Source organism: Phoxinus phoxinus (genome assembly GCF_949152265.1).
Source record: "Phoxinus phoxinus genome assembly, chromosome: 11".
NCBI classification, from domain to species: Eukaryota; Metazoa; Chordata; class Actinopteri; order Cypriniformes; family Leuciscidae; genus Phoxinus; species Phoxinus phoxinus.
The window spans coordinates 12,368,028-12,393,629 of NC_136886.1; the positions used below are offsets into that span (position 1 = coordinate 12,368,028).

The 25,602-nt window shown below is 35.3% G+C and overlaps 1 protein-coding gene across 2 annotated transcripts in view; it reads right to left on the reverse strand.

Moving 5' to 3' along the window:
• negr1 (neuronal growth regulator 1) overlaps positions 1-25,602 on the reverse strand; it is a 119,796-nt gene that overhangs the window by 91,091 nt on the left and 3,103 nt on the right. For both annotated transcript variants that reach the window (XM_079628469.1, XM_079628468.1), the window contains exon 2: positions 2,869-3,107. In XM_079628469.1, the coding sequence (XP_079484595.1) occupies positions 2,869-3,107 (239 nt within the window). The remainder of the gene's footprint in view (positions 1-2,868; positions 3,108-25,602) is intronic.

Below are 25,602 nucleotides of genomic sequence, written 5' to 3' on the forward strand. Positions count from 1 at the left end.
GTGTGTGTGCGCGCGTGTGTGTGTGTGTGTGTTTTGGGGGCAAATCTCTACCCAGAAGTGACCTTTGTCCTCAGAAGTCCTCATTTGTTATTTAGAAATAAAATAAAAGTAAATATCTTTTTTTATTGTAAAAATCCAGAAATTTTAATTTTAAAACAGCAGTAGATCAGAACAAAATAATTGTGTAGCGTTTGAAAAAATAAAAACTTTTAACTATGCTACTGGATAATGCAGAAGCAAAAATAACAATAGTTCCAGTTAAAAATCTTCTGTCCAATAATTATTCCAGTAAATTCTACACATAAGTGTGAACTAGCTATTCAGTGGGGGAGAAAGAAATCAGGGAGAATTTAAGTGTAAAACTTCTAAACTTGAAATTTAGACTTTCTTCTTCCATAGAAGTCATTAACAAAACGTATAGAAACAGAAAAGTCCTTTCTATTTAGTCTTACTGTTGCCGCTATACTGGAAAGTATGCAATGCCAGGCTGCCTTGATTTCTTCTTCATTTCTTCTTGATCAATAAAAAAAATGGTGGTTGCTGATGACAAGCAGACCATCGATCCTAATATTTAGTTAAGTTAGATATATAAGGTCTATGTGCAGAATAGCAATACATTTTATCTGTCATTCACTAACTGAGCACATCTCTAAAAGAATAATGTGGTGGTCTCAAACTGCTCTATTTAATGGTGACTCACCAAGGACTTTGACAAATGGTACTGTCTGGTAAACAAGGCTAAGATTTAAGTGGTGGAGAAGATAGGTGATTATTCTCCAAAAAATGTGTGTGGGCTATCCTCATTCGATCCCTACAAAACAAACAAGCACACTCATTCTCTGATGATGCCCAGTATTGACCCGTCGGTTAGAAAGAATGACCTAGCAAAACTGTTTCGTCCACACAAATGTTCTGGATACATCAAGATAGCTCGAAGAGCCCGCAAGTACAGTCTGTTCAAATTTCCTAAAGGACAAATAAGACATTTTAATCGCATTACGTACGGTTTGGGGTTCCAGGATTTGTGCCACTGTAAGAGTCAATCTAGCAATTTCATTTTTGATACAATTCTGCAGGAGATTAAATTTACCACTCACCGATTCCTATTACAAGTCTGCTGTTCATCATGTGTTTCCTGTCGTTTCTCCTCTCTCTCTTTAGTTGTTGTCATTACCCCAACAGTGCTTGTATATTTTCTTAGCAGTGCTTATTAATTATCCCAGATCATGCAGAGATACATGCAAGTAATGGATTCTAAGGACAAAAGATCCATCATGATCATGAAACAGCCCTCGGCTAAGAGAGTGAAAAAGAAGGACATTCATTTTGTTGATTATAATTACACAGAAGAGACTCAGTGATGGGCTACAGGTTACGGCCTCTAACCACACATCTTCAGATGCGAATGGTCTGTATTAGTTTGCTTTATCTCAAAGAGGGTTAGGGTCCTTACAGTGATCCTTCTCTCGTTAATTATAGACGATGGACTTAGAAAACAGTGCGCATAGAAAATAAGCATATTTGCCACTGCTGAGAGTCAGCTCCTCCTACTGAGGTGTCAACGATAAACACCAAGTTTACTTTGCAGGAGAAACACACAATAACAGCCTACCAGAGAATTTAGACAAATATTCGTCATCTCCTAATGACTGGAATGTGAGGGGAAGCCAATAAACAAAGCAGATATCTACACGACAGCTCAAAAGAATTATTAAATACTTGGATAAAAAATGGATATCATATTTATATGCCTAAATATGAACTTCTTTATAAAGCTAAAATTGCAATCAATTTAAATGAGCTTACAAAAAAAAATGCGCTGAGTTGGAAGAGATAGTAAAGGAAAAGCAGCCAACATGGGAACCAGCATACATGGGAACTCCTTCAATAGAAATGAAAAAGCATCCCAGGTGGCGACTCGTGAAAATTCTGTCATCATTTACTCACCCTGAAGTTGTTCCAAACCTGTATAAATGTCTTTCTTCTGCTGAACACAAAAGAAGATATTTTGTAGAATATGGGTAATATGGGTTTTGTAGTTGATGGGCCCCATTGATTTTTCCCCCACACTATGGAAGTCAATGGGGCCCATCAACTGTTTGGTTACTGTGATGTGAAATGTTATTTCACATGGACGTTATCAGTAATTATGCTGCTGATCAGGACAAAGAACTTTTTTTTTTTTACATTTCCAGCATAAATTTGGACCATAAATGGAGCCACTCCTCTAAAGACAGTCTAATTTACTTAAGACTTATTTGCCCACCGTGAAAAAGAAAATGAATCAATAAAAATTAAACCCCATAAAATGTATATTTAGATCCACTTGAACTTGGCAGTATTTAATCATTATGTTATTACGTAACATAAAATCTCACACTACATCCTACACTCCAACTGCTATCTATAGCCTATAGGCTAATTTCTTAAAAGGGGAACACACATGTAGAACTATAATCCACATTTACATAATGAAATTTAAAAGGTTTTCACCAACGTTTGATGATTGCATACTCATTAGTAACACATTCATTCCATATGTTCAGTAAGACTGCAAACATACAGTACATGTATGAAAAACTACTCTAAGCTTTAATTCAAATTTTCTGACATTTTGGGCCCTTTGAAGTCAAAATATACTTTAACGAATATGGATGAAAGTTCAACACAAATTTATATCATCGATTCTATTAATAAATATTGTCAGCAAAGAGGAAAAATATTGTTAATGCAATGCACTTCAAAGCCACCCTCACCCCTAAAAACCAAACTAGGAGTTATATATCATTAAAGTGGTTATTTTATCAATGAAAAACATGGCAAACCATAATGAAAAAAAGTAGTTATGAAATCTGATGAAACACTCACCTTTTACAATTAACTGAATGAGCTTTGGGCGTAGGTTACGTTCACTCTGTATTGAGCAGGTGTACAAGCCCTCGTCCGTTACATCCACTTTCTGTATCTGTAAGCTGTATTCATGTTTATCCCCCACATTCGATACGATGGACACACGAGGATCCCCTGACCACTTGTCATTCCCTGCGTAAATGATACTGGAACGGTTCAACCATGCTCCTTTTGAGATCCCATCCAACAGGTAGCATCTGAAATCAGAACGAAGGCAGACATTTCAAAACTAAGGACCTGGACGACAGATATTACAACATCAGCCAGATCATTTCCATAATGACCAACGCAATGTAGCATGAGCAGCGCAAATTAGAGTCTGGTTTAAGACTGGTTTAAATAAGTGCAAATACCAGTACATTGACTAGCGCAAAGTCACATACCTTAAATCACCTTGCATTATTCATTTAAATACTCTAATCCCATTCATTTTGCATCTGAAAGGGAAACTTCTACAAAAACATATGCAATAATTTCAGCCGTAAAAATAACTGTGTTGTCCACGCCTTTTTAGCGCTAGTTTTTTTTTTCACTCCGTATTCTTAGTAGGCCTAAATCCTGTCAGTACTTTTTAAACGCCAAAAGAGACTGGAGCAAAGCTGTTAGTAATTCTGGCTCTATGAATGAAATTGCAGATTTACACAGAACATATTGACCAAGAACGTGATTTATTAGCTGAAGACTGTTTTAATATTTGCAAGACACAATGCATCTTTCCACGCGTAACAATCCAAACTGACTAGAATAAACAAAACAAAACAAAAACAAAAAAAATATTTAGATTTTATTTTAGACAGTGGGAAAAGTCATTCTGGCTGTTTAATAAACACCACGTGCAATTCATACAAACGACATCAGTCCCTGGTGTGTACAAAAGAAACTGTCAAAAACAACAACAACAAAATAACTATTTAATATTTAAGCGGTAGTTCCCAGCTCGTGGGTCGAGAGCCAAAAATGGGTCACACGTCTGTTCTAAAAAAAAAACATTGTTAAATGCAAATAATAAACTGCAACTAAGAGTATAATCATCCATTTAGGAGAGCAAATTAAATAGGCTTATCAACTTTTTAAAGGAAGGAGAAAGTGGTTCCCCCTGTTGATGTCAAAAGCCACGCAGCCCAATTAAAACCAACAGTATTTTGGTGCAAATCCATCCGTCACTCCAGAGAAGCCAAATTATGCAGATCCTAACATGGACAGGTTGCATGACATTCCTTCTTCCACAAAAAAACATGTTTTTGTGTTTTAATTTCAAGGTCACCCTGTTTTATTTTTGCTTCTGGATTTCTTTCTTCTGTATGTTTAAACATCTTCAAATTGACAGTTCTGATTTCAAAACACAACACACAAAGGTTTAATGTTTTTAAATCTCATGTAATTTCCATATTCCATGGCAGTATTATCAGGCTATTTTCCTGTTGGGGAGATAATGAAAAATTATCTCTAAAAAATTGTGAAGAAAGTCAGTCACACATTTGGAAAGACATGAGAGTGAATTATGACAATTCTTTGTCATAATTGAGGGGTGGGGGGAGGAAGGGGGGACCTATCCTTTTAATATCATCTTATGTTGTACGTTATTTTACTGTTATCCTAAACCTGAACAGAGATTGTTATGCAAAATTGAACAGGCTAGTTCACCCCAAAAAAACTATTTTGCCATAATTTCTCGCCCTCATTCATTTTAACATGACATCGTCAAATTGACAGTTCTGACCTTGAAACACAAGACTTTGAAAAAGTAAACCAAAAAAAAAAAAATGCAGCTTGGAACTTTAATCTGGTAGCACATCTAACATATTTGTTGTTTGTCAGCAGTGGTGTGATGAGAGTTATTCACACAGGATACTCTTGAGGTTACAGGTGAGATGGGAGTCAACATATCCGTCAGTACCTTGAGGGGCTCAGCTCACTTCCTCAAAGTTGAATGGATATTTCTCAAATGTTCTGGATGTGTTCCCATGCCACTCCAAAAAAAAGAAAAGAAAAAAAAGGCTGATGTTATGAAACGGGATTTAACTTTAGTTTCACTTGGGCTTGTTAAAAAGCTTACACACAATGATAAGACAAGATTTAAAATGACACAGTTGAGTTACCATTATGCGTGAGAAAAGCCCACTGGAGAATGTGATTTAGAGCAGATCTTATTAAAAATGTATTGCTGCTTCTATAATACAGCCTCTTAAATTAAAAACATTTCATAATGTCAAATTCCATGTTGTGTGCAGCATCATAAATCCAATAAAAGTAACAACTGAAAGTGACTTTAATTGTTGCTTTTATTAGTACCATTTGTACCATCTGAAATATATGAAAACCCATCTGAAATATTAGTGATGTCATAATTTGTCCATGCCACATCCCTGAATTTCAATGACAGATAATAGGGTATAACTTATGAAGGCTTAAATTCATAAGCATAACTAATTAATTGCAATACAAATGATATAGCCTTCACATTAGCATTAATGTCATAAGAGATATGAGACGCAGCAACAGTTTTTACACTTAAATAAATAATTATCCAAATAAATAAATACTTGTGCTAAATGAACATGCATGCAGTATATAGCCATATCTTCACATTAAGTGTTCAACCAAGCATGCACTACACAAGTGACTGCAGAACATGGCATCACACAATCTTAAGCACATTCCTAGAGTCTGGCAAATGTTAACGCTCAACTTACAAAAGCCATAATTATTCTTCTTCGGAAATCCCCCTGCAGTCAATAATTGTATCCCTTAAAACTTATCTTTGATAATCAAAATGTCATATTTAAATAGTTTTTCCTGTGAAAATAATTTCTTCATGTTTTAAAATAGCTTGAATGTAACTCTACACCCTTTCCACATTTAGGCTAGTACGTGGAACCATGAATATGCAAATTAGCCTGTGCCTCCAATCAATCACACCAGCTCAGACCACCTGATCGACTGTAGTAAACGCCACACAATGGCAAGTGGAAATACTGCTTTAAATACATTTAATTCAGCCATATACAGTACGTTTGAAAAGGAAACATGATTCAGAAGATGAAATGGAAGAGTGAATTATACAGGGTCGTCTACAAGTTGATGTATCAGAATGGTAATGTGTTTTATGTATCTCTCTCTACAACGTCGGACACATAACTGTAATTGATATGATTAGCCTTTGGCTTGACTACGTAATCAAACAGCAAATAATGTGTTGCTAATGTTACACAAGCCATGTTCCCTTTTGCCATCTCAAAGTCAGACAACTACCTTTTAAATATCATCATCCTTAGAAACGCTTTGAACATTAGGCTATATGAAGTCTGTGAAAGCATATACTTCATTATAGCATCATGATATATATCATATACATAATTCACCAGCTATATTGCTATATGTACCCGATTTTTCCTGACCTTTCTTAAAGATGTTCTTGTGCTCACTGTGGAAAAGCCCCGCCCAACACGTTGTCGGTACTGGTTACGTGTCTGTGATGGTAGGAAACATGGTTCCAAACTGCGTTTTTGAGACTGACTTCCATACACTGCAGTTTTCAGAAGAAAATACTAAGCAATGGTGTTGACTTTTGAATTTGCACATAAAGCATATTAAAAACACCACATAGACATATAAAAAACATTAAAAACTTGATTTTCACCACAGGGGGTCTTAATGCTTTTAACATCTTATGTAATTTCCATATTTCATGCCAGTATTATCAGATTATGGTCATGTTATTTCACTATTATTTGAGATATTACAAAGACAGTTTGAAGAAAGAAAGTCACAAGGGTTTTGATTGACATGATTTTAACATGTAATTTCCATATTTCATGCCAGTATTATCAGACTATTTTCATGTTCTTTCGCTACTATTTGAGATATTACAAAACCATTTTTTTAAAGAAAGTCACAAGGGTTTTGATTGACATGATTTTAACATCTTATGTAATTTCCATATTTCATGCCAGTATTATCAGACTATTTTCATGTTATTTCGCTACTATTTGAGATATTACAAAAACATTTTTATAAAGAAAGTCACAAGGGTTTTGAGTGACATGAAGCCGAGTAAACAATGGCAATTTAGAATTTCCTAGTGAACTATCCCTTTAAGAGTGTGATTTGCAATGTTAGATCACTAATCTATTATTTGATAGAAAACTTTGATTATTTGTCAAAAGCTAAACTCTTTGATCTTCTTGTAAAAGCTCCTCAGGCAGACTCCCCTACATCCCTGACAGTGAAGGTTTCATCACCAATTCTAACCCCTGAAACAGCAGGATGACTGGTGTTAAATCACCGCAAAGATCTACTCAGACATAGCCCACAATACCTCCACACAAAGGTGTAAGTAGTTCCCACTGGGGTGTAGGATACTGTGAAGGAAAGAGTACGGACCTCCACGTGTGCTAGATTTCCTTTGTGCCACCTGGAAGAAACAGGTGGAAGAGGTTCAAAGCCGATTTCATGCACCTATACTAGCATGTGTTAGTCTTTGAACCTTTGGACTTCTGTGTGTGTGCACACTATAACTCACTAGGGGCTAGCTAGTTTGGTTTGTAGTTAATGATAGACATATTTCTCATAAATGAAAGATTATTTGATCTTACAATACTGTAACTTGAACTCGACAAATGCAGCAAACACTCAATAATAAAACAGAATGAGATTATTTTGCTTTTTATGGGTTCAAAGGGTTCAAATGTTACTGTTCTTGTTACATATAATGTGAATTGTGCTTCTAATGCTTAAAATATATACCGGTAATGTGATATTAAAGTGCAGAAATACCAGCACAACTATATTGATTTAATGGAAATGCGGAAGGAAGCCTTTTAACTAAAAGATATCTAAACCATGTGCTCACTATAACTTTCGTTAAGAATTCATGACTAATTTTATCCAAGGTTTGGCATGGTTTAACATTTGTGATATGTATAATATATTTTAGACCTGGATATTTTTTGTTTTGACATCTTACCTTGTAGAAAATTTACTTTGCAAACTGTCTCATTAAAAAAAACTCACTTCTCTTAAAATATATTTTTTTCATGAATATCTCTCAATCACAGGCAGCTGTCTATGGTAAAAATGCAAGCTTACCCACTGTCGCATCTTACCCCACTCTCCCCTATCCCAAAACCACTACAGCCCTGTATATTTTGCATCCAGATTTGTATTTCCAGGCCAATTCGCATTGTTACTAATTTAAATAAGCATGTGCTCTCAAAGTCTCAAAACAGCAGAGAGAAGAGACTGTAATCAAGTCATGTTTGTTCTTTCTCTCTCCCTCAAATTTCCCTTAATCATCTTTATTCATCCCTTCAAAGCACTGCTCTATGAAGCTCATAAGGGCAAACCTCTTCACTGGTGGGATTTTTCATCTCATGATCTCTTCAAAATCCACAGAGGCTTTACACATTGTGAAACACTGATTAGGTCTTCATCTGGTATATTCTGATTCAAAACATGCTTTCTGAAAAGCAGATTCATGAGGCCTTTGTCTTTTTTTTTGGCTTGAAGTGCACGTTTTCGGATTTGACGCATCTAAAGAATCGTGCCACCGTAAGTTAAACACACCGAACCTGTATATCCTTTAAACACTGACTACGTTGAGCTCCCCCAATTACAGTTGCTTTTACAGTATAGGGTGTTTTCTGTAATCTAAACTGGATTTTCTTTTCATTTCAGATTGACCCAGATTTTTTTTTGTTCTTCTGATCCCTCTTTCCAGCTGAATGATTCACTTAAGGTATGTTTCCTGGCAAAGCCTTTGAGATGAATTCCATAAAGGTTTAAAGAATTCTGAACACACGGTGTGTTTATTTAAGAAAGATGTGTATTTTATAAAAAATAAATGAGTTTACCAGAATAATTGTGTTCTCCCTTCTAACGTTCAAACTAAGGTTTAGGGTCAGTAATTTTTTTTTTAACATAGACTAAATTAATCATTTTATTTTAAAAAGATGCATTAAATTGATCAAATGTGACAGTAAAGACATTTATAATGTTATGTTATTTCAAATAATCCAGGAAAAAAATTTTTTTATACAGTTTGCACAAAAATATTAAGTTTATTTTATATTCTATCCCCTATAACCCTACCTCTAAACACAAACCTCACAGAAAACTTCCTACATTTGTACATTTTCAAAAAACATCATTTAGTATGATTTATAAGCTGTGTACCCCATGGGGACCAAAACATGTCACCACAAGGTAAAAAATTACTAGTAATATTATCTTTGTGGACAAAACAAACACACACACACAATTATATTTAAATTAAATTGCATATAAGACTTAAGAAATGGGGTTGAAATTCCTGTGTTATTTTTATCAGTGAAACTTAATAGTAAATACTAAATAGCAATACCTACATATTTATTCCTAAAAACTGTAAAATGTCTGCGAACCCCATTTTATGATCAAAACGTGGAAGCATTCAGGAGTGAAATGCCTCAAACTAAACCGCAAACTCAGTGATATTCTTCCTTCTTCAAAGTGGAACAATTCAAGCCAGCAGGCACACATCCAGGCTAGTTTGGTAGTGGGAATAGGGAACAGAGTTTTGGGAGGGAAAAAGCTGAAAACGCACCTTCCAGCTATATCTGTGTTCGCTACGCTAGTTTCATATGGTGGCTGCAGCTAGCAGCAGACAGTATTTGATGCATGTTTGGCTATTTTTCCCTGCTGATCATGATGATGTCAGGCGAAATGAGAAGTCGTTTCAGAGACGGAGCAAGTTATTACATTTGGTTCAAAGATTACAAAGACAATAGCATGCACAGATGAATCGGTCACAATAAGAGCAGGAACACGTAAATAGGGTCTATTTTGATTTCATGTTGACTTCAACATCAGCAAAATACCTACATACCACATACATGAGAATCGCATTACTAGAGCAATTTGTATTACAAGAGGCATTTAGATCAAACATCACAGGGATTCAAGCACAGAATGTCACTGGGATTGCAGCATCCTCAAACTGCAAAGGAGGATCCACCTCCCTCACCCCTCCACCCAACTATTTGTGTCTTTTTTTTTCTTTCATAAGACATATGTGCCTGCCTGTTGTTGACCCCACTGTTGATTTTGCGTGTGCAATAGAGCTAAAGCAAGAGAGGTACTCTTTTATGAAGACCAAGGATTAAAATAAGATTAAGTTGATCCCAGCCAACAAATCTTGTCTCACAATGTGCCACAAGTTCTCAACACCAGATTAAATGTCAAAGCCAAGCTATAATAATGTGTTGAAAACCACCTGGCAACATTCCCATAAGTGCCCTTAGCAATGAGAAATGATGATAATTACATCTGGACGTACGTGGACATGGAAACCGAGGCTATTGGCTGCCAAATGCCAAACAATGGGCAAAACTAATGAAGATCACTGAATGTGGAGAAGCTATTAAAATGCTGCCTAAGTGCACATAGGCTCTCATTTCTAAAGCACAGAGTTCTTTATACAGTTTTAATAAATGAAGTAAAATGCACGTTATATTGCAGCTAACTACCATTTAGCTCTACATCCCTCCCTCCCTCACTCTCATACACATACGTTCACATGCATGCACAATATTATCTCAACATCTGCTATTTCAAATGAACACTGTATCTCCTGTGTCAAAATTACCCATTCAAAACCGGCAAAAATACATCAAGTAATCCACTAGGGATCTCAGCCTCCCCTAGCCATCTGTGCTCCAGTCCAAACCATCAGACAGCTAATAGTTATGGTTATTACGGTGTTACCTCTCAAAGGACAAATTTAAAGTTTCCATTTGGATTTACATCATGTTCGGATTCCACTCACCTAACAAGCTTTTTGCAGGATAATAACAATATTCTCCTGTCAACGTGACTGTTCTGAATATGTCTTTACTCAGTTTGACTTGTGTATTTTTATTCATTTTACATTAGTCAGGGAGCAGAGCATTATGGTGAGCCATATTTTCATTAAATCTAAAATTTGCCAAAATCCTATACCATCAATCATCAATTATGTCACAATTTCTCAATAAATCATTTATTGATATTTGCCTGAAGGCATTTTAGCTGAGTTTGGTTTTATGCAAGGCAAGTTCATCGCTCCAATTACTATTCATTTCATGGTGAGATCCTGTTCTCTCTCTAACGCACTAAAAAAAAAAAAAAACTGTAATAATTAAGGCTGGGTGGAGTATTATGTATTTTTGTGCTAATTATAACATTTTGCAGGTCATTCCAATTATGCAACTTACCTTTTGAACTTTCAAAAAACAAGAGAAGAAAATATACTTGTGTAATATTTTAAGGAAGAAGTTAAACTTTATTAATTAAACTTTAACATTATTCTTTATAGCTTGATTAAATGAAAGGAAATTAGCAGGATGCATAAAAGGATGTAAAAAACAAGTCAAAAAAGTAACAAAATATAACAGAGATAATGAAATCCAATAAAAATCTGAGAAATTAAAAAAAAAATTAAGACACAGGCATATATGATTGGGCCATAATGTACTGCCAACCCTATTATAAATACAGCAATGATTTTAATGCACTTTTAATCTGGCCATTATGTTTCCTAAAGAGTGTTATTCGATTAGTTTCTCAAACATTCCTTGTGACGGAAGCATAACTGCAGATAGTGCAGAGATGTGTTTTTTAATACAGTATCAATGTAGAAGTAAACTAACTGAATGTGACATTTTTTCATGTTTAAAATGTTTTAGCAAAAGACAGCAATTACTACTAACTACCAATAATTATTGGAGCATATGAAATAATTTAAAATGTTCCCTGTGTTCACTACAAATATGCATTTACAAAATTTAAAAACAAATCAGTTTTTAAATATTAATCAGTTTTAGTTCTTAAATTAAAACATTCTGAATCTATTTGGCAAAAAAGCTTTTTGGTCAAAATTATGACCAAAAAAAACCACCTTTTAAGCACACATTGGCAACAGAATCACTACTGGCTAGTAAAATGAGGATTATGCATAGTAAAATTAGGCATTGTAATGGTTGTTTCGGGGAGGAGACAGGGTTGAGATGCATGTACGAACAATCTTCCGCTGATGGGTTTCATAAAGAGACATTTGCACAGGTTTTGGCGTACACAGTGTTTTATAAATCTGAAAACTGTTGTGAGAATGCAAAATCTCGATTTTGTGTGTACGCTCACACTTTTAAAATGAAATATGGCCCCTGGACTTGATTTACACGTAAATCTGGTCAGATATACACAGATATACGCCTATATTCATCCACTTCTTCCCAAAAGTGGAAGAGAGACTTACAACACTGAATAAACCACTTTTGTGAGGAAATAGCTTATTTAAAAGGGTCCTACGGTTTTTCACTTTTTCACCTTTAGTTAGCGTCTAATGTTGCTGTTTGGGCATAAAAAAAGATCTGCAAGGTTACAAAGCTCAAAGTCCACTCCAAAGTGAGATATTCTCTTTAACCGAAAACACTTTTCAAGAACTACAACAAATGACTCGTTGGGACTACAGCGCGCTTCTTCCGGATCTTGTGAAGTCTTCGGGTTGTCGTGAAGTCACAATGTCACTCATTTCAATAATCCTACGGGATATGCCATGCCTGGTTGAGCTGAGCGAGAGACCAAAACCCATTTGATTTGCTTTAAGGTGGACACAAAACAGTGGTTAAAGTTGATTTTTAACACTGTTCCTGAACATTATAACCCCAACATTTATCTGTGCTAAACATTTTACGGACGACAGCTTCCAATAATGTCAAATATGTGAAAAAATTATGTTTTTTGAACAATCAAGAATGAAAACCTGTTCTACGCCCCAAAAACAAACTCAAGACTTCGTAAAAAGGCATTATAGGACCCCTGTAATGATTCGACAGCCTGTCCACTTATCTTCAACATGTTTTACACTAAACAATACTTTTGTTGGGAACTATGTAAATTGTACTATGATAAAATGTTATTTTATGAGAAAAGGTATAGAGAATGTTGTGACAGCTAGGACTCATTTACGGCATTGGACTGTTTAATAATAGATGTTTGTAATATAATGTGATTTTGTATATTGTCTAAAGAAAATACAAAAATATTGATGTTTTTTTTTCTTTGGCTTTCATGTTTGCCAATTAAAATAAGACTTGAATTGTAATGACTATAACTGCCATAGCCTATGTATGATGCTGATATAATGCATTTTAATGAATAAAAAGAAAATGAATAATTTAATTATAAACATTGTATTATGTGTTCTCTATGGCTTCCAGGTTTCAACAAATAAATTAGACTTGAATTGTAATGGTTTATGACTGCTGTGTGCCTAATGATGATATAACGCTTTTTAATGAATGTAACATACACATTTTAATAAATTAATCTTACAGATTTCAACAATTCAATTAATTTGTGTACCACTGCTATGTATGAAGCTGTTTAATAAACAGATTAAAATCTAATCTTAAAGGCCCAATATGTAATTTTTTTTGATTAAATTAATAAAAAAAACACTAGAACAATTGTTATATTTTGTTGACTTGTGTGTCCAAATAAATCAGCTTGTGTGAATTTAGTTTAACATCTTGTGTCAATGTGTCGTCTGTCAATGACGTCATATACGCGTTATCTGCCTTTTCCAGTTCTACTTCCGTAAAAAACAAACATGGAAACACCAAAGATGCTTTATTATATTTGTTTTATCAGACAGGTGAGCAACTGTTTGGATATCTTCATTGACAGAAGACTAATCATTGTTATCTTATTAGTTAGACTTATTGTTAGAATCTCTCTTGTTCTTGATTTACAGCGAGTAACATTTGTCCAAAAATTAAATCAAACAATACTGTTTTGCCAAGTGGCTAACATGGCATAATCTGTATGAGTAGTAATTCAGCATTTGCCGTGGTTCTCTAGAATAAAATAATATAATGTGAAAAAAAAAAAAAACAGAGAAATGTAACAAGCTAATAAACACGATTATGATAGTATGATTTCTGTGTGATTTTCATGCAATTTGGGATATTTTAATATCAATAACGGATGTTTAGATTATAAATGCTAAGCAGGTGTAGCGATTAGCTAAAATGCTATACATAACATATTTATGTAACACTTTATTTTACAGTGTCCTTGTTACACGTTTCATGTACTTACCATAGTAATAACATGTAAATTATGCATACTTGTATGCAATTAACCCTAATCTTACCTTAACCCTATAGTAAGTACATGTAGTTAATTAATATTCCTCAGTACTCAAATATATAATTACACTGTAACAATGACACAAAATAAAGTGTAACCCATATTTCAACTAAATTATATGACTAAAATCCGCATTAGATCACAATCAGAAGTTATTACAAACACTCCTTGGTGGTTTAAAGTGAGTTTTGAGTAAAAGTATAGCCTATAGGCCTAGTATTAATTGTAAATTGTCTTATGTAGCTTGATGCTGATTGTAGCTCTCATACACCTGCTGCACAGGTGCAGTTATACATAATGTATTTTGTCAAAAGAATTCTTGTAAGTTATAAGAACATTTTTTGTTTTGTTTTCTAGAGATACTATTTATAGGTGTATTATTTATTTATATTATAGGTGGATAAATGTATATTGAAATCAAACCGATGTGGATGGGAAAGACATAATGCCAGAATAAAGGCTAATAGCCTGTGAATAAAAACAAAAGAATAATAAAGATTAGATCTCATACCCGGCAGAGGTGTGAAACGTTTGTCGAGTGAAAACAATAGAAACATGAATGGGGCAGTTCGCCACACCAGACATAGACAATAGACTGCAAGTGAGCTTAAAGGGGGCAATACATTTTTTCTTTAGCCTTTTCTAGCACACATGACATGGTCTTAGAAAATGTTCTTAGAAAAAATTCATAGTTTTAGAGATAACATCCTCAGATTAAAAAAGAAGCATGAGCAGACTTGTGGCTTCAGCTTCAATGTGTTTCTAAGTTGCTACAACACAGCCACATAATTTTTAGGCTATATATTTACAAATAATATTCTTAATATTTGTATTTTTGTTTGAGCTTCTATATCTCCATATTAATTACAGTCTGAGGAATTCTGAGTATTGAACTGTAAACTCTCAAGTGTTGGCTTTCTAAATATATGTTGGTTCTGTGTCTAGGCCTATATGTTGGTTATGTTGGACCTTTTTATTTTGGGTATGTCATTTATGCCCCCCTTGCCAAAATGGGGGTTGCATGAAGAGGGGTTAACGTACAGTGAATGCTGAACGACAATAATCTGGGGCTGTAGGTGATGCGGTTAAGGTTAAAAAGTTAAAATCACAAACATTTTAAATTAAAACTTACAATTGACAAAACCAGCTGACTCGCCTGCCTTTTTCTAACCCCAACCTTACCCTAACCTAACCCATGTTTTAAAGTAAAGAAGTCGTATGAGATGCAACATAGTCAATATATATCTGTGCTTAATTTATTTTTAGCCTCTAAAGTGATTACTTACAATGTAGAGGGTTGTTAACCCATTTCAGAGTAAAATTATATTCAAAACAAAAGGATAAAATATTTAATACAAGTAAAAAAATTAATAAAAAATATGACTTGCATTAACTGAACACTAATTTAGGCCGTGTGTCCACCAAAGCGTCGTTTTTCCATACGGCTGGCGTATTTTTTCAATTGTTTTCAATGGGAGTGCCGCATTTTTAAAACGCGTTTGTGCATTTTTTACAGGTCGCCAAGAGTTGAAGAATGTTCAACTTTGGGTAAAAGGCAGCGCTCATCACTGTCACTTTTTACCCAACCGTCCAATCACAGTGGAGGAGGGGCGGGACTAATACCACACCGACAAACCACCACATTCTGCTTGTACAACGTCAACAGATGACAACAAGCAGCATGATAATAATGGAACAAAATTATTTAAAACAAGAGCCAGAGAAAAAACGTTACATTGTATCGACATTTCAATATAGAATAAACCCAGAAACAAAATATGTAAGACTAGTAACACTTTTGCGGATATTCCGTATCATAACAAGGAAAGTGTCTCACTCTCAACTGAAAAAAATGCCCATAGCTGCCCATAGCTAGGCTTTTTTAGCCAGTTTTCAGCTGGCTAAAAATGCTTTGGTGGACACACGGCCTTAAGAGATTTAGGCTTCTCTGTATAAGGTACACAATATAAATTCTAGCAACTGAGATGCGCAAATTCTGTATTTAGCCTTTTATGTCATTTTGTTGTAGCTCCAGTCTATCATCAGGTTTCAAGTGTGTTCAACTAGGCAGCATTTTCTCCCTTTAGAAGGTGCAGCTTTTCCATAATCTCAGGGTTTGTGCCAATCGCTCAGATACCAGGTTAAAAGTGTCAGAACGCCACATTGTCAAAGTGGAAGAGATTCAACAGTCTGTTCTTTATAGGAGTTAAATAGAGCTAGGCCTTTTAATTACACCCCAAAAAGCTATTATACGAGCTATCATTACAATGATTACACAAGTGGTCCTGCTCAGGATGATTTGAATTGAATTCTTTGTAAAGCTATACTTTGAAATGATTCGAATTATGACAAGCGCCATACAAATAATCACTGAATTGAATCGAACATGACAAACAGTGAACAAGGAGCGTTCAGCACTGCACTACGACTCGACCCCTGTTGAGACTAACAGTATGTGCATAAATCCAACAGAGATGGGCAAGTGTCTCTCAACTTTGGGCCTATCTAATTCCTATACAACAAATACTGGATAAATGATGTCTGTTAGGGCCCACTGGGACCCTGCCATATTTTGCATGACCTAATTCTGCTCACTGCCTTCCTTAAGTGACACATTTCTCGCAAGCCAGCACACACTTTGCCACCTAATGTAGTGGAAGAACTAGGCTATAGAAAATCTCGATCATTCACCCCTGATGTTTTCTTTGCGCTGGGAGATATCATCTCAGTGCTTCAAAAGAAGACGCAGCGAGTGAAGGAAACCCGTTCTTTGTGGTTTCTGTGCCAGTATTGAAGGTGCTAACTGTCAGAAAAAACAGCCTTGTTGATGGATCATGACATAACAAACTACCAACAAATATGTACTCGGTTGCCGTTTATAGCAAGAGGAAGACGTACAACATGAAGGCGTGTGTGTTAAGATCCCTAATTTGACCGGATGGTAGGTAGACGAATAAGGAAATTTAATGAGTGTTCCTCCCTCACAAACACTGCATTTTTTGGCAGGGGCTGAACCTCCTTGGGTAAGCTTTTTCAGAGACCATTTGGCAGAGATTATGCCCAGCTTAACGTCCGTCCCACAAAGGTCTCTGATTCATAACAGAGATTTGAAAGCACACTTACATTCATCGAGTAACTAGTGCATGTGAGAACGCTTTAATCAGATACAGCTACAGAGCAAAGGGATTAGAAACACTAAAATGTAATCAGTGTGATTAAAACATTAATGCGTTCACATACAAAAGCATTTCAACAACAACCCGGCTACGCTGTAATAGCATAGTGGCAAAGAAGAGGGGAAAATATTCCACCATGCTGACAGTCAAATAGGAAAACAATTGCAGAGCATTTCAATACTAGATGAGAGTCAACAGGGGGGACCATTTTCTTTAAAGGGACTATGATAGGTGCTGTGATGCTGCAATAGGGGAAAATTGAAATGCTGCAGAGAAGGGAGGCTGAATCAAAGGAAGATCCGTTAAAAATGCGTCCATGCTAAGATGTCTTTAAGACACAGTGAGCAACATGATGTACATTAGAGACACTGTCACTGGTTTCTTCTTAGCACTTGTGTTCCCGATACAGAAAATGACACCCGGCCAAAGTAACCATGGCAACACACCCTATGGACATGCACTAGATAGCCTCTGCTATCTAACACTAGTTCAAACACCTTGGTAGGCATTTACATAACAAGGAACAGTCCACTTGAATATAAACATTTGGTTATCATTAACTTACCCTCATGTTGTGCCAAACTTTACACATAGTAGCAGTTCTATTTAGAACCATATCGTCCCGAAAAACTGTTTTATGATCAAATGATTCTTTGTGTTAGAGTTTAGGGTTTTTTATTCCCGCCTTTTTGTTTTTCAAATCTGTAACTGTCAAAGCCACCTCACTGTCTTGTAACTGGTTTCCTACCAATCATGTCTTTTTCTCTTTTTAAATTTAACAGAACATGTGACCAGCTCTGTTGAGTTAAGGATGCTTCTCTCATTTTCTCCACTAAGAAACAGAGATATTGCATTTATAATCCATATTGTTTGATTTTTTATTACTATTATAACTTCGATACAAAAACAGACAATATTGTGTGTCAAATATATCACAATATTAACTTCTTATTTATTGAACTGTTGTATAAAATCAATATCACATTTGCACTCATGCTATTCGGAATAAAAACAGCACTTGTGTGATATTGTGCTTATTACTCGTGTGATATATCATATCATATAATATGATATATCACACAAGTAATAAGCACAATATCACACAAGTGCATAGGCCCATATATGAGACAAAAACTCATACAGGGCCATGCTTACCCTGATACCTTTGCTTTATCACCCAGTGAGTTGTTGCCCTGCATCATGTTCATCACCAATCAACTAATGCAAGATGAACTATGTAGGTCTGGGGTGGTGCCTTAATTATTTCAACACATACTTTTTCCATAACTAAATAATTAAATTAACAACATTAAATTTATCCCATGACTTTATATCACTTTTTCCTTTTGACATTGTAAAGGGCTCATATCCTGTCCACTTTTGCTACTTTTGGCCTTCGTAAACAACTATTTTTAAACAAACGGATGAGACACACTGTAACTCTAAACTCAATTGTGTATTTCTTCCCAGATGCCATCACATCCCACTCCCTCATCATCTGTAGAGAGAAATTGCCACTCAATTACACCAAAATAATGGACTTTATTAAAATAATAGATTTTTCACAGGAACTTGTACTGCGTCTGAAATCTAATAATTCCCTACTAGGCCTATATAGTATACAGTAGTAAGAATAGAATGTCAGAATATTCGAAAATCAGTAGACAAAAAGTATGCCTAACTGGATGACTTACTACTTTTGTCGAGATTCTGAAGTGCGCATTTGATAGACACTTTACTGTGTCCCATGAGGCCACAGGAGAGGATTTATGAATGGTGTGTAGCGATGCAACTGACGCTGGTCACATGCAAGGTTGTTATAGGTTTACATTTTTTAATTAGTTTTTATTTTAATATCATTTTCAAATTTCCTGTCAATTTCAGTTTAGTTTTAGTTAGTTTCATTAATGGTTTTGTTAGTTTTAGTTTAGTTTTTATTTTGTGAACACATTTATATTTAGTTTTTATATACTTAGTTTCAGTTTTAGTTTTAGTAAAGTTTTAGCAGAGTTAACAGAATACTTCCAGTTAAAGACATTTAATTTCAGCAAAGTTTAATGTTTGCAGTTTAGAGGTTAACTTTTGTGCAAACTTTTTTATTAAAAATAAAACAATTGTTTGAGATTAAACATAGAACCAAACAAATGCAACTTAAAAGTAAAAACATATTAATTTATAGTCATTCATATAAAAAAATATAGGCTATTGTTAAACGTGGTGTATAAAAAAAAGAGAAAAAAATATGCGGTTGATTAGTATGATTATTTCTATGATTAATTATTTTTAAACATTATTCTTGTATTGATCCATTTATGCTTTTTTTCTATTGCATCTTTTAATATTATATACTCATATTCATATGTGCAGACCAATAATACGGTGGCCGTATTATTTCAAATCTGTAAAAACGAGAAAGGCGAAGCTTGTATTTCCAGGTATGTCCCTCTTTGGCTAATGTATTTTCAAGATGGAGGCGCAACATGTCTTCCGCCATTCGAGCAGCTCACCCGTATGTATTATAAATGGCAGATTCTACGCTTACGAGAATACTTGATTAGTTGGTAGAAGTAATTACACATTAATGAGCACATATAATTTTGAAAGAACAAAGTGGTTTTTGCTAAGAATCAACTTAAAAAATGACACGGTGTAGCTTTAACTTCAGTGCCGCATTTTTAGAACATCGTGTCATGCACGAGACGCTGCAAAAGATGTGAGACTTGAGCGCAACGGTCAAAGAAAGAAATCACTCACTGTGCTTGACTGAATAACTTTTGTAACTTAAAAAGGATTAATCTATATTTCATACAAGTGAAAACTATGCAGTGTTATTTTTACATTTGATTAATTTTCTCCACCTGAAACAACATGAAAAGCTTTGTTTATTTTATTTGTATGTTTGTTCTATTGTATTTGTGCTATTGCTCGTAATTTGATTATTATTTTATTACTGACAGTTTACTTGTCTTTAACAATACTTGAAATATTTAATTTAGTTAGGCCAGTTTTTGGTGTCACAACCTTATTTATTAAGGTTATGGGTCAAAAACAAGGAACACATAACTATGCCTATTTTTTTTTTGTTTTTTTGTTGGCCGAGCCAGTAGAAAAAATCCAGAGAAAGTCCTGAGAGGGCACTGATTATGTAGATTGGAGACATCACGGAATATACAACCTGCACCATCATATAAGTGTATTCAACTTTTCCCCATGGTTTACAGTTAAAAAGCAAACAAAAATCCCAATAGCAATATCGAATCGCAATAGAATCGCAACTCCTGAAAATGACTTCTATTCAAAAACAACTGAAACATTACCTTCTTTTGTGTTCCACAGAATGCAAGTCTTACAGGTTTGGAACGAGAGTGAGTAAGCGATGACAGAATTATCATTTTTGGGTGAACTACCCCATTATCCGAGAAATTCATGTAGCACACAAGCGTCATCCAACTGACACAATAGAAGCCTTTTACACCATCCACAGTGTGTGGAAAATGGCAAGCATTGTGAGTTTGTTTTTATGACTAAAACATATTCTCAGCACAGCACTTAAATAATTGCAGTTTGAGTACTCCGCTTTTAGCACAATTTCATTAATGGCCTTTTAAAGAGTCTCAAGCTGTTTATAGAGGTACCAAACACCTTTAAAGCATTAGAGAGCTAACAACAAAGAGAAGTTGGGTGATCCAAAAAGTTAAAAGTAGTGAGCTAGTACAAATTAAATGGCATTGTTCATGTTGGTTGGGTTTTGACAGCTGCAATTAAAATTCTCATGTTCTTGAAGGAAACCAGGCGCTGCCATCTCTCAAGAGGCAACTGCTTTCGTTTCATAAATAAGCTCACTTCCCATCAACTAATATTGTGTCATAATGCCAAATCCTCTCTGGTTCTGACAAATGGAAAATGCAACATTACGCGACCTATTAAGCAGCGCGAAAACAATATGAGATATGCAACGCATGAAAAAAAAGAAACGTTTGGAAGAACTGACGGGCATCTTAGCAGCTGACAGTCAGTGATGATGGGGTGGCATTCCCAGTCTGAGCAAGGCCTCCAGTCTGCCAAGAATGCAGAGGCAAAGCTGTTGAGATGATTGATGACACGCCTCCACTGGCCCTCTCTTCCCTGCTGACATGCACTCACAACCCAACACTTTTCACTGCTAATTGGACAACCTTGCAAATTCCTTCTCTGAGACTGTGGTCCACTAAATTAGCCACTGATAACTGCCCAGAATTGGTTCAATTTATGAACGTCCAGAACTGTCATGCTGGTAAGGTGTCACTCGCACTGCAGAGGCTTTTGAATAAACCTGTGTCAGGCATGTAATTTCCGAGATGAGTTTGTTTCTCATTAGATTTCAATTTTGATGTTTTGATAAAGCTCGCGGGTGACAGTTCATTTAAAGTATAGTTAGGTTCAACTTTGTTTGAAATGGTGAAATAGGCCTAGATGTTTTTGTTTCTAATGAGTCCTAGAAGACAAGAATCACATAGCGGCCATAAATGGGGCATCACATGATCTACTTTTGCTTGTTTGATTAGTTCGAATCACATGCTAATTATGTTTTTATATGATGAGATTCAAGTAAAACAGATTAAGCTATATATATATATATATATATATATATATATATATATATATATATATATAAATTGAAAATGTGAATATAGCATTCTCAATTCAGATTTAAAAATAGCTTCTGGAAGAGATTTTCAATATGATACAGCCCTATGCTTTTCACAGACACTAACAAAGTAAAACTGAAACAGCATCCAGCCAGAAAAATCTAGGTCTGTTATGTAACACTAATGTGGTCAATGGCTATTCAAATTTTTTAAAACTACCAGACTCAGTGTGAAGCTTTGCCAATCTTCTTAGCAGAAAAAGCTAACAACACACAATCGGATATTTAAAATATTTGAAAACATGACCTTCTAATCGGTCTATTCTATCTGGCATTTGAACTCTACAGGAACTCTAAGGAGCTTTGCAGGCTCAATTGTTAAAGTATTGTGCTAGAAACTAAGTTAAATGGGTTCGGTTCGCTGGAAACACACATGCTGATTAAAAGTTTGTCTTGAATACACTGGAAGTAGTTTCAGATAAAAGCGTCTGCAAAATAAATACAACTAATTCTTGGAAAATTACACTGACTATCAAGCTTGTAGTTACATCTAAGATTGCTAAACTTTATGGTTCAAGAAGCAGGATTTTTTTTTTTTTAAATACAACAATTTGGTAGCTGAAATAGGAATCTGTTAAATAAATAATCCCTATAAAAGGGCCCAATCATCCAGAATATTACATTTTTCCATTATACAAGGGAAACTGAAATCAACATGGCCTTACATCAAGCAATTTTTGATTTCTTTGTTGGCAAACATAGTGATATGTCACATTAAGCTCTCAGAGGGGGAAAGAAAGCCTAAATGCTATTGATCTGCTTCACTGCTTTGTATTCCATTCACTAATAATTACCAATGCAGTCCCTCCAATTACTCGGCTCTACTTAACATTTACAGCCACGTGCAATCCACACACATTGATTCATTATGCAAATGACAGGGACTAATTTAAGGCTTGCTTACATGACTCCATTTAAAAACCTGCAGCCATGGCAATGCACTGTGCACAATTGAATTGGGAGACAATTTCCTTTTAATGCTGAACAGAGAACATTACAAACATTTAAACTATTTGTCGACAGACAGATGATAGACGGACGGATGGATGGATAGATAGGCTAGATAGATGTCCTAAGCTGAAACTCAATACTTTGCCATATAGTATGGAGCCAATGAGAAATGAGCCTTCAATATTAACAGTGAATGTGGTGAGGACTGATGATAGGATTACTGTTAAGGTGAACTGCGCAGGTCTGTATGCTCTCCAGTTTGAGAGTAGAGTGGGTGTCTAGCACCTGAGGGACAAAGAAGCTTATCTGGTATCTAGTGAGCCTGCTTCATCAAAAGCCATGAAAATCAGTGACAGGTTGAGGAGAAGGGAGGTTAAATCTACTTAAAAGGCACTACTGTTTTTTTTCAGAAGAGCTTCAGGTATAATTGCTTTGAAGATAACCATTATCTGGTAGCAATGATTATTTTTTTCTGCATATTTTATCCAGAGACTCATGACTTCTCCCACAACTGGGAAAGGGGGCTTCTTTAAATTGTTGCAATTAGGCCTATATTGCCATAGAACAGACCTGGAAAATGGAATATACACATTTACTCTGTCGCAAAGTAACACATAAACTAAATGTTTTCATATTTACTACATTCCTTCAACATAGAAAAACAACAACACAAATATTACAATATTATATCTTGCCTTCTGGTATTCGTGGCTGGTAGCCTAATTGTCAGATACCTGATACCTCCTGAAGGTCTGGCCTGGTTTCTAATAGCTGTATCACCTTTAACCCTTTCGCACGTACGATCACACCCGTGTGATCAGTCTTGGCTGGTCCCTGGAGCGTACGATCACACCGGTGTGATTAGAACGGTCAGCGCATCACGTGATCAACTGCTAAATTCAAATGTGCTTTCGCGCGTTGGCTGGCGCTGAGCCAGAGATGGACGTGCTCGCGCTTGTCATATATCACAACTATTCAGTGTTTTCAACCACATAATGTTTATTTTAGGTTTCAGGCATTTAAAATCACATAAGTACTAGCAAACCAATGAATTTGAGTTTGTAAAATACACACAGATGTCTATGGAAGCGCCAATAATAATCCTTTCCATCATAATAAGACGACATGTTTTATTCATATCAGATACACAATGTTTAAGTAGCTTTACATTTTACCCTATTCTTCTCCCAGTTAACCTGCCACTTACTTTCATGTATTTCGTGAGAAGTGGAGGAATTGACGTGTTGTAAATCCAGCACAAACTAACATGGCGCCGCCCATCGCGCATAGCCTACAGCTCAACTAACGCGATCGTTATAAAAGGGTTTAAACAACCAAACACATCCACATGCACATATTTGACAATCGGAATATCTGTGTTTCATGCTATATCTAACATATTTTTGAATATTTTGAATCAAAAAGAGAAAATTGCATAAAAGCAGATCATCATTCATTCAGCGCTGTGTTGTGTTTGCGCTGTGTCACGTGACAAGCAATGACGCGTCCCCATGGAAACGATAAAGTGACAGGTTCTAAATAACGGTCGCCTTGAAAAACTCACGCTGTGGGGTCAGTTAGAATATTTTAAACTTACGTGTGAAATATCCAGGGCTCTCTCTATTACAAGAGCAGCATTTCACGAGTTCACACTTAGGCCTACATATAATTAGATAGAGTAAAGGATATGAGTATTTGGCGTGCTCTCCGGGGGGAGGGCTCCGAGCTCGGAATTTGGCCGAACCCAGACTACTCCCCCATCCCAGGTTTGGGATAGGACTAGTAAGTGAGGAGATAGGGTGGTAGAAAGAGGCTGGAGAACTGTCATAGAACAGCAGTAAAAACTGCTGTATACCTCCTGATGTTGATTGAGTTGACTGGATGAGCTCCTCACATGATGATTAGATTAGGCTAATTATCTGAACACGCTTCTCCCGAACTTTGTTAATAAAACATCATGCAATACCACACAGAATAAGTGGTTGTATCGCCCCGGCCAATAATTTGGCGTTTTTGTACATTTTTCTGTTTGGCAAATGTGTTGGAAGTGGGACTTTTATTTTGAGTTTTTTTATTAGACTGGAGTACAGTTGTCACGCACAAGCAAACTTTAAAACTTAGATTTTAAGCAATGCTGTGCTATATTCAGTTGTCATATTCATGTCATCTTTACTTTATGCTGCATGTCAAATGAGTGTTACCTTGTCTTTATTTGAAAAATAAGATTCCCAGAGTGCACAAACTTACCAGATATACTGAGTTCCCTGTTGGTAACAGCTTACTTTCTTTTTACCGGTATTCATATTTTTTAAATAATTAATTTTTATGAAAAATACTGTAATCGGATTATAGAATCAAGAAGTTGCCATCTAAAGTATAAGACTGTTTATTTACTTTGAATTCATTTTCAAATGATTAATTTCTAATTTAATTAAATATTAAATAACATAAATATAAACATACATACATATATATCAGCCATCTGCCACCATTCTCTCTAAGATATCGGCATCGGTCATTAAAAAAAACACTATCGGTCGACCACTACACAGAATTTAGTTTTGACTCCTTGGCACACTAAATATTGAAGCTAATAATCTATTATCATGAGCCATTCAACACTTAATTTAAGAACAGCATGATTATTGTGATGTTGAGCTGTATCACTGTCATCATATCTGTAGAATATGTTAATATATTGCAGCCAAA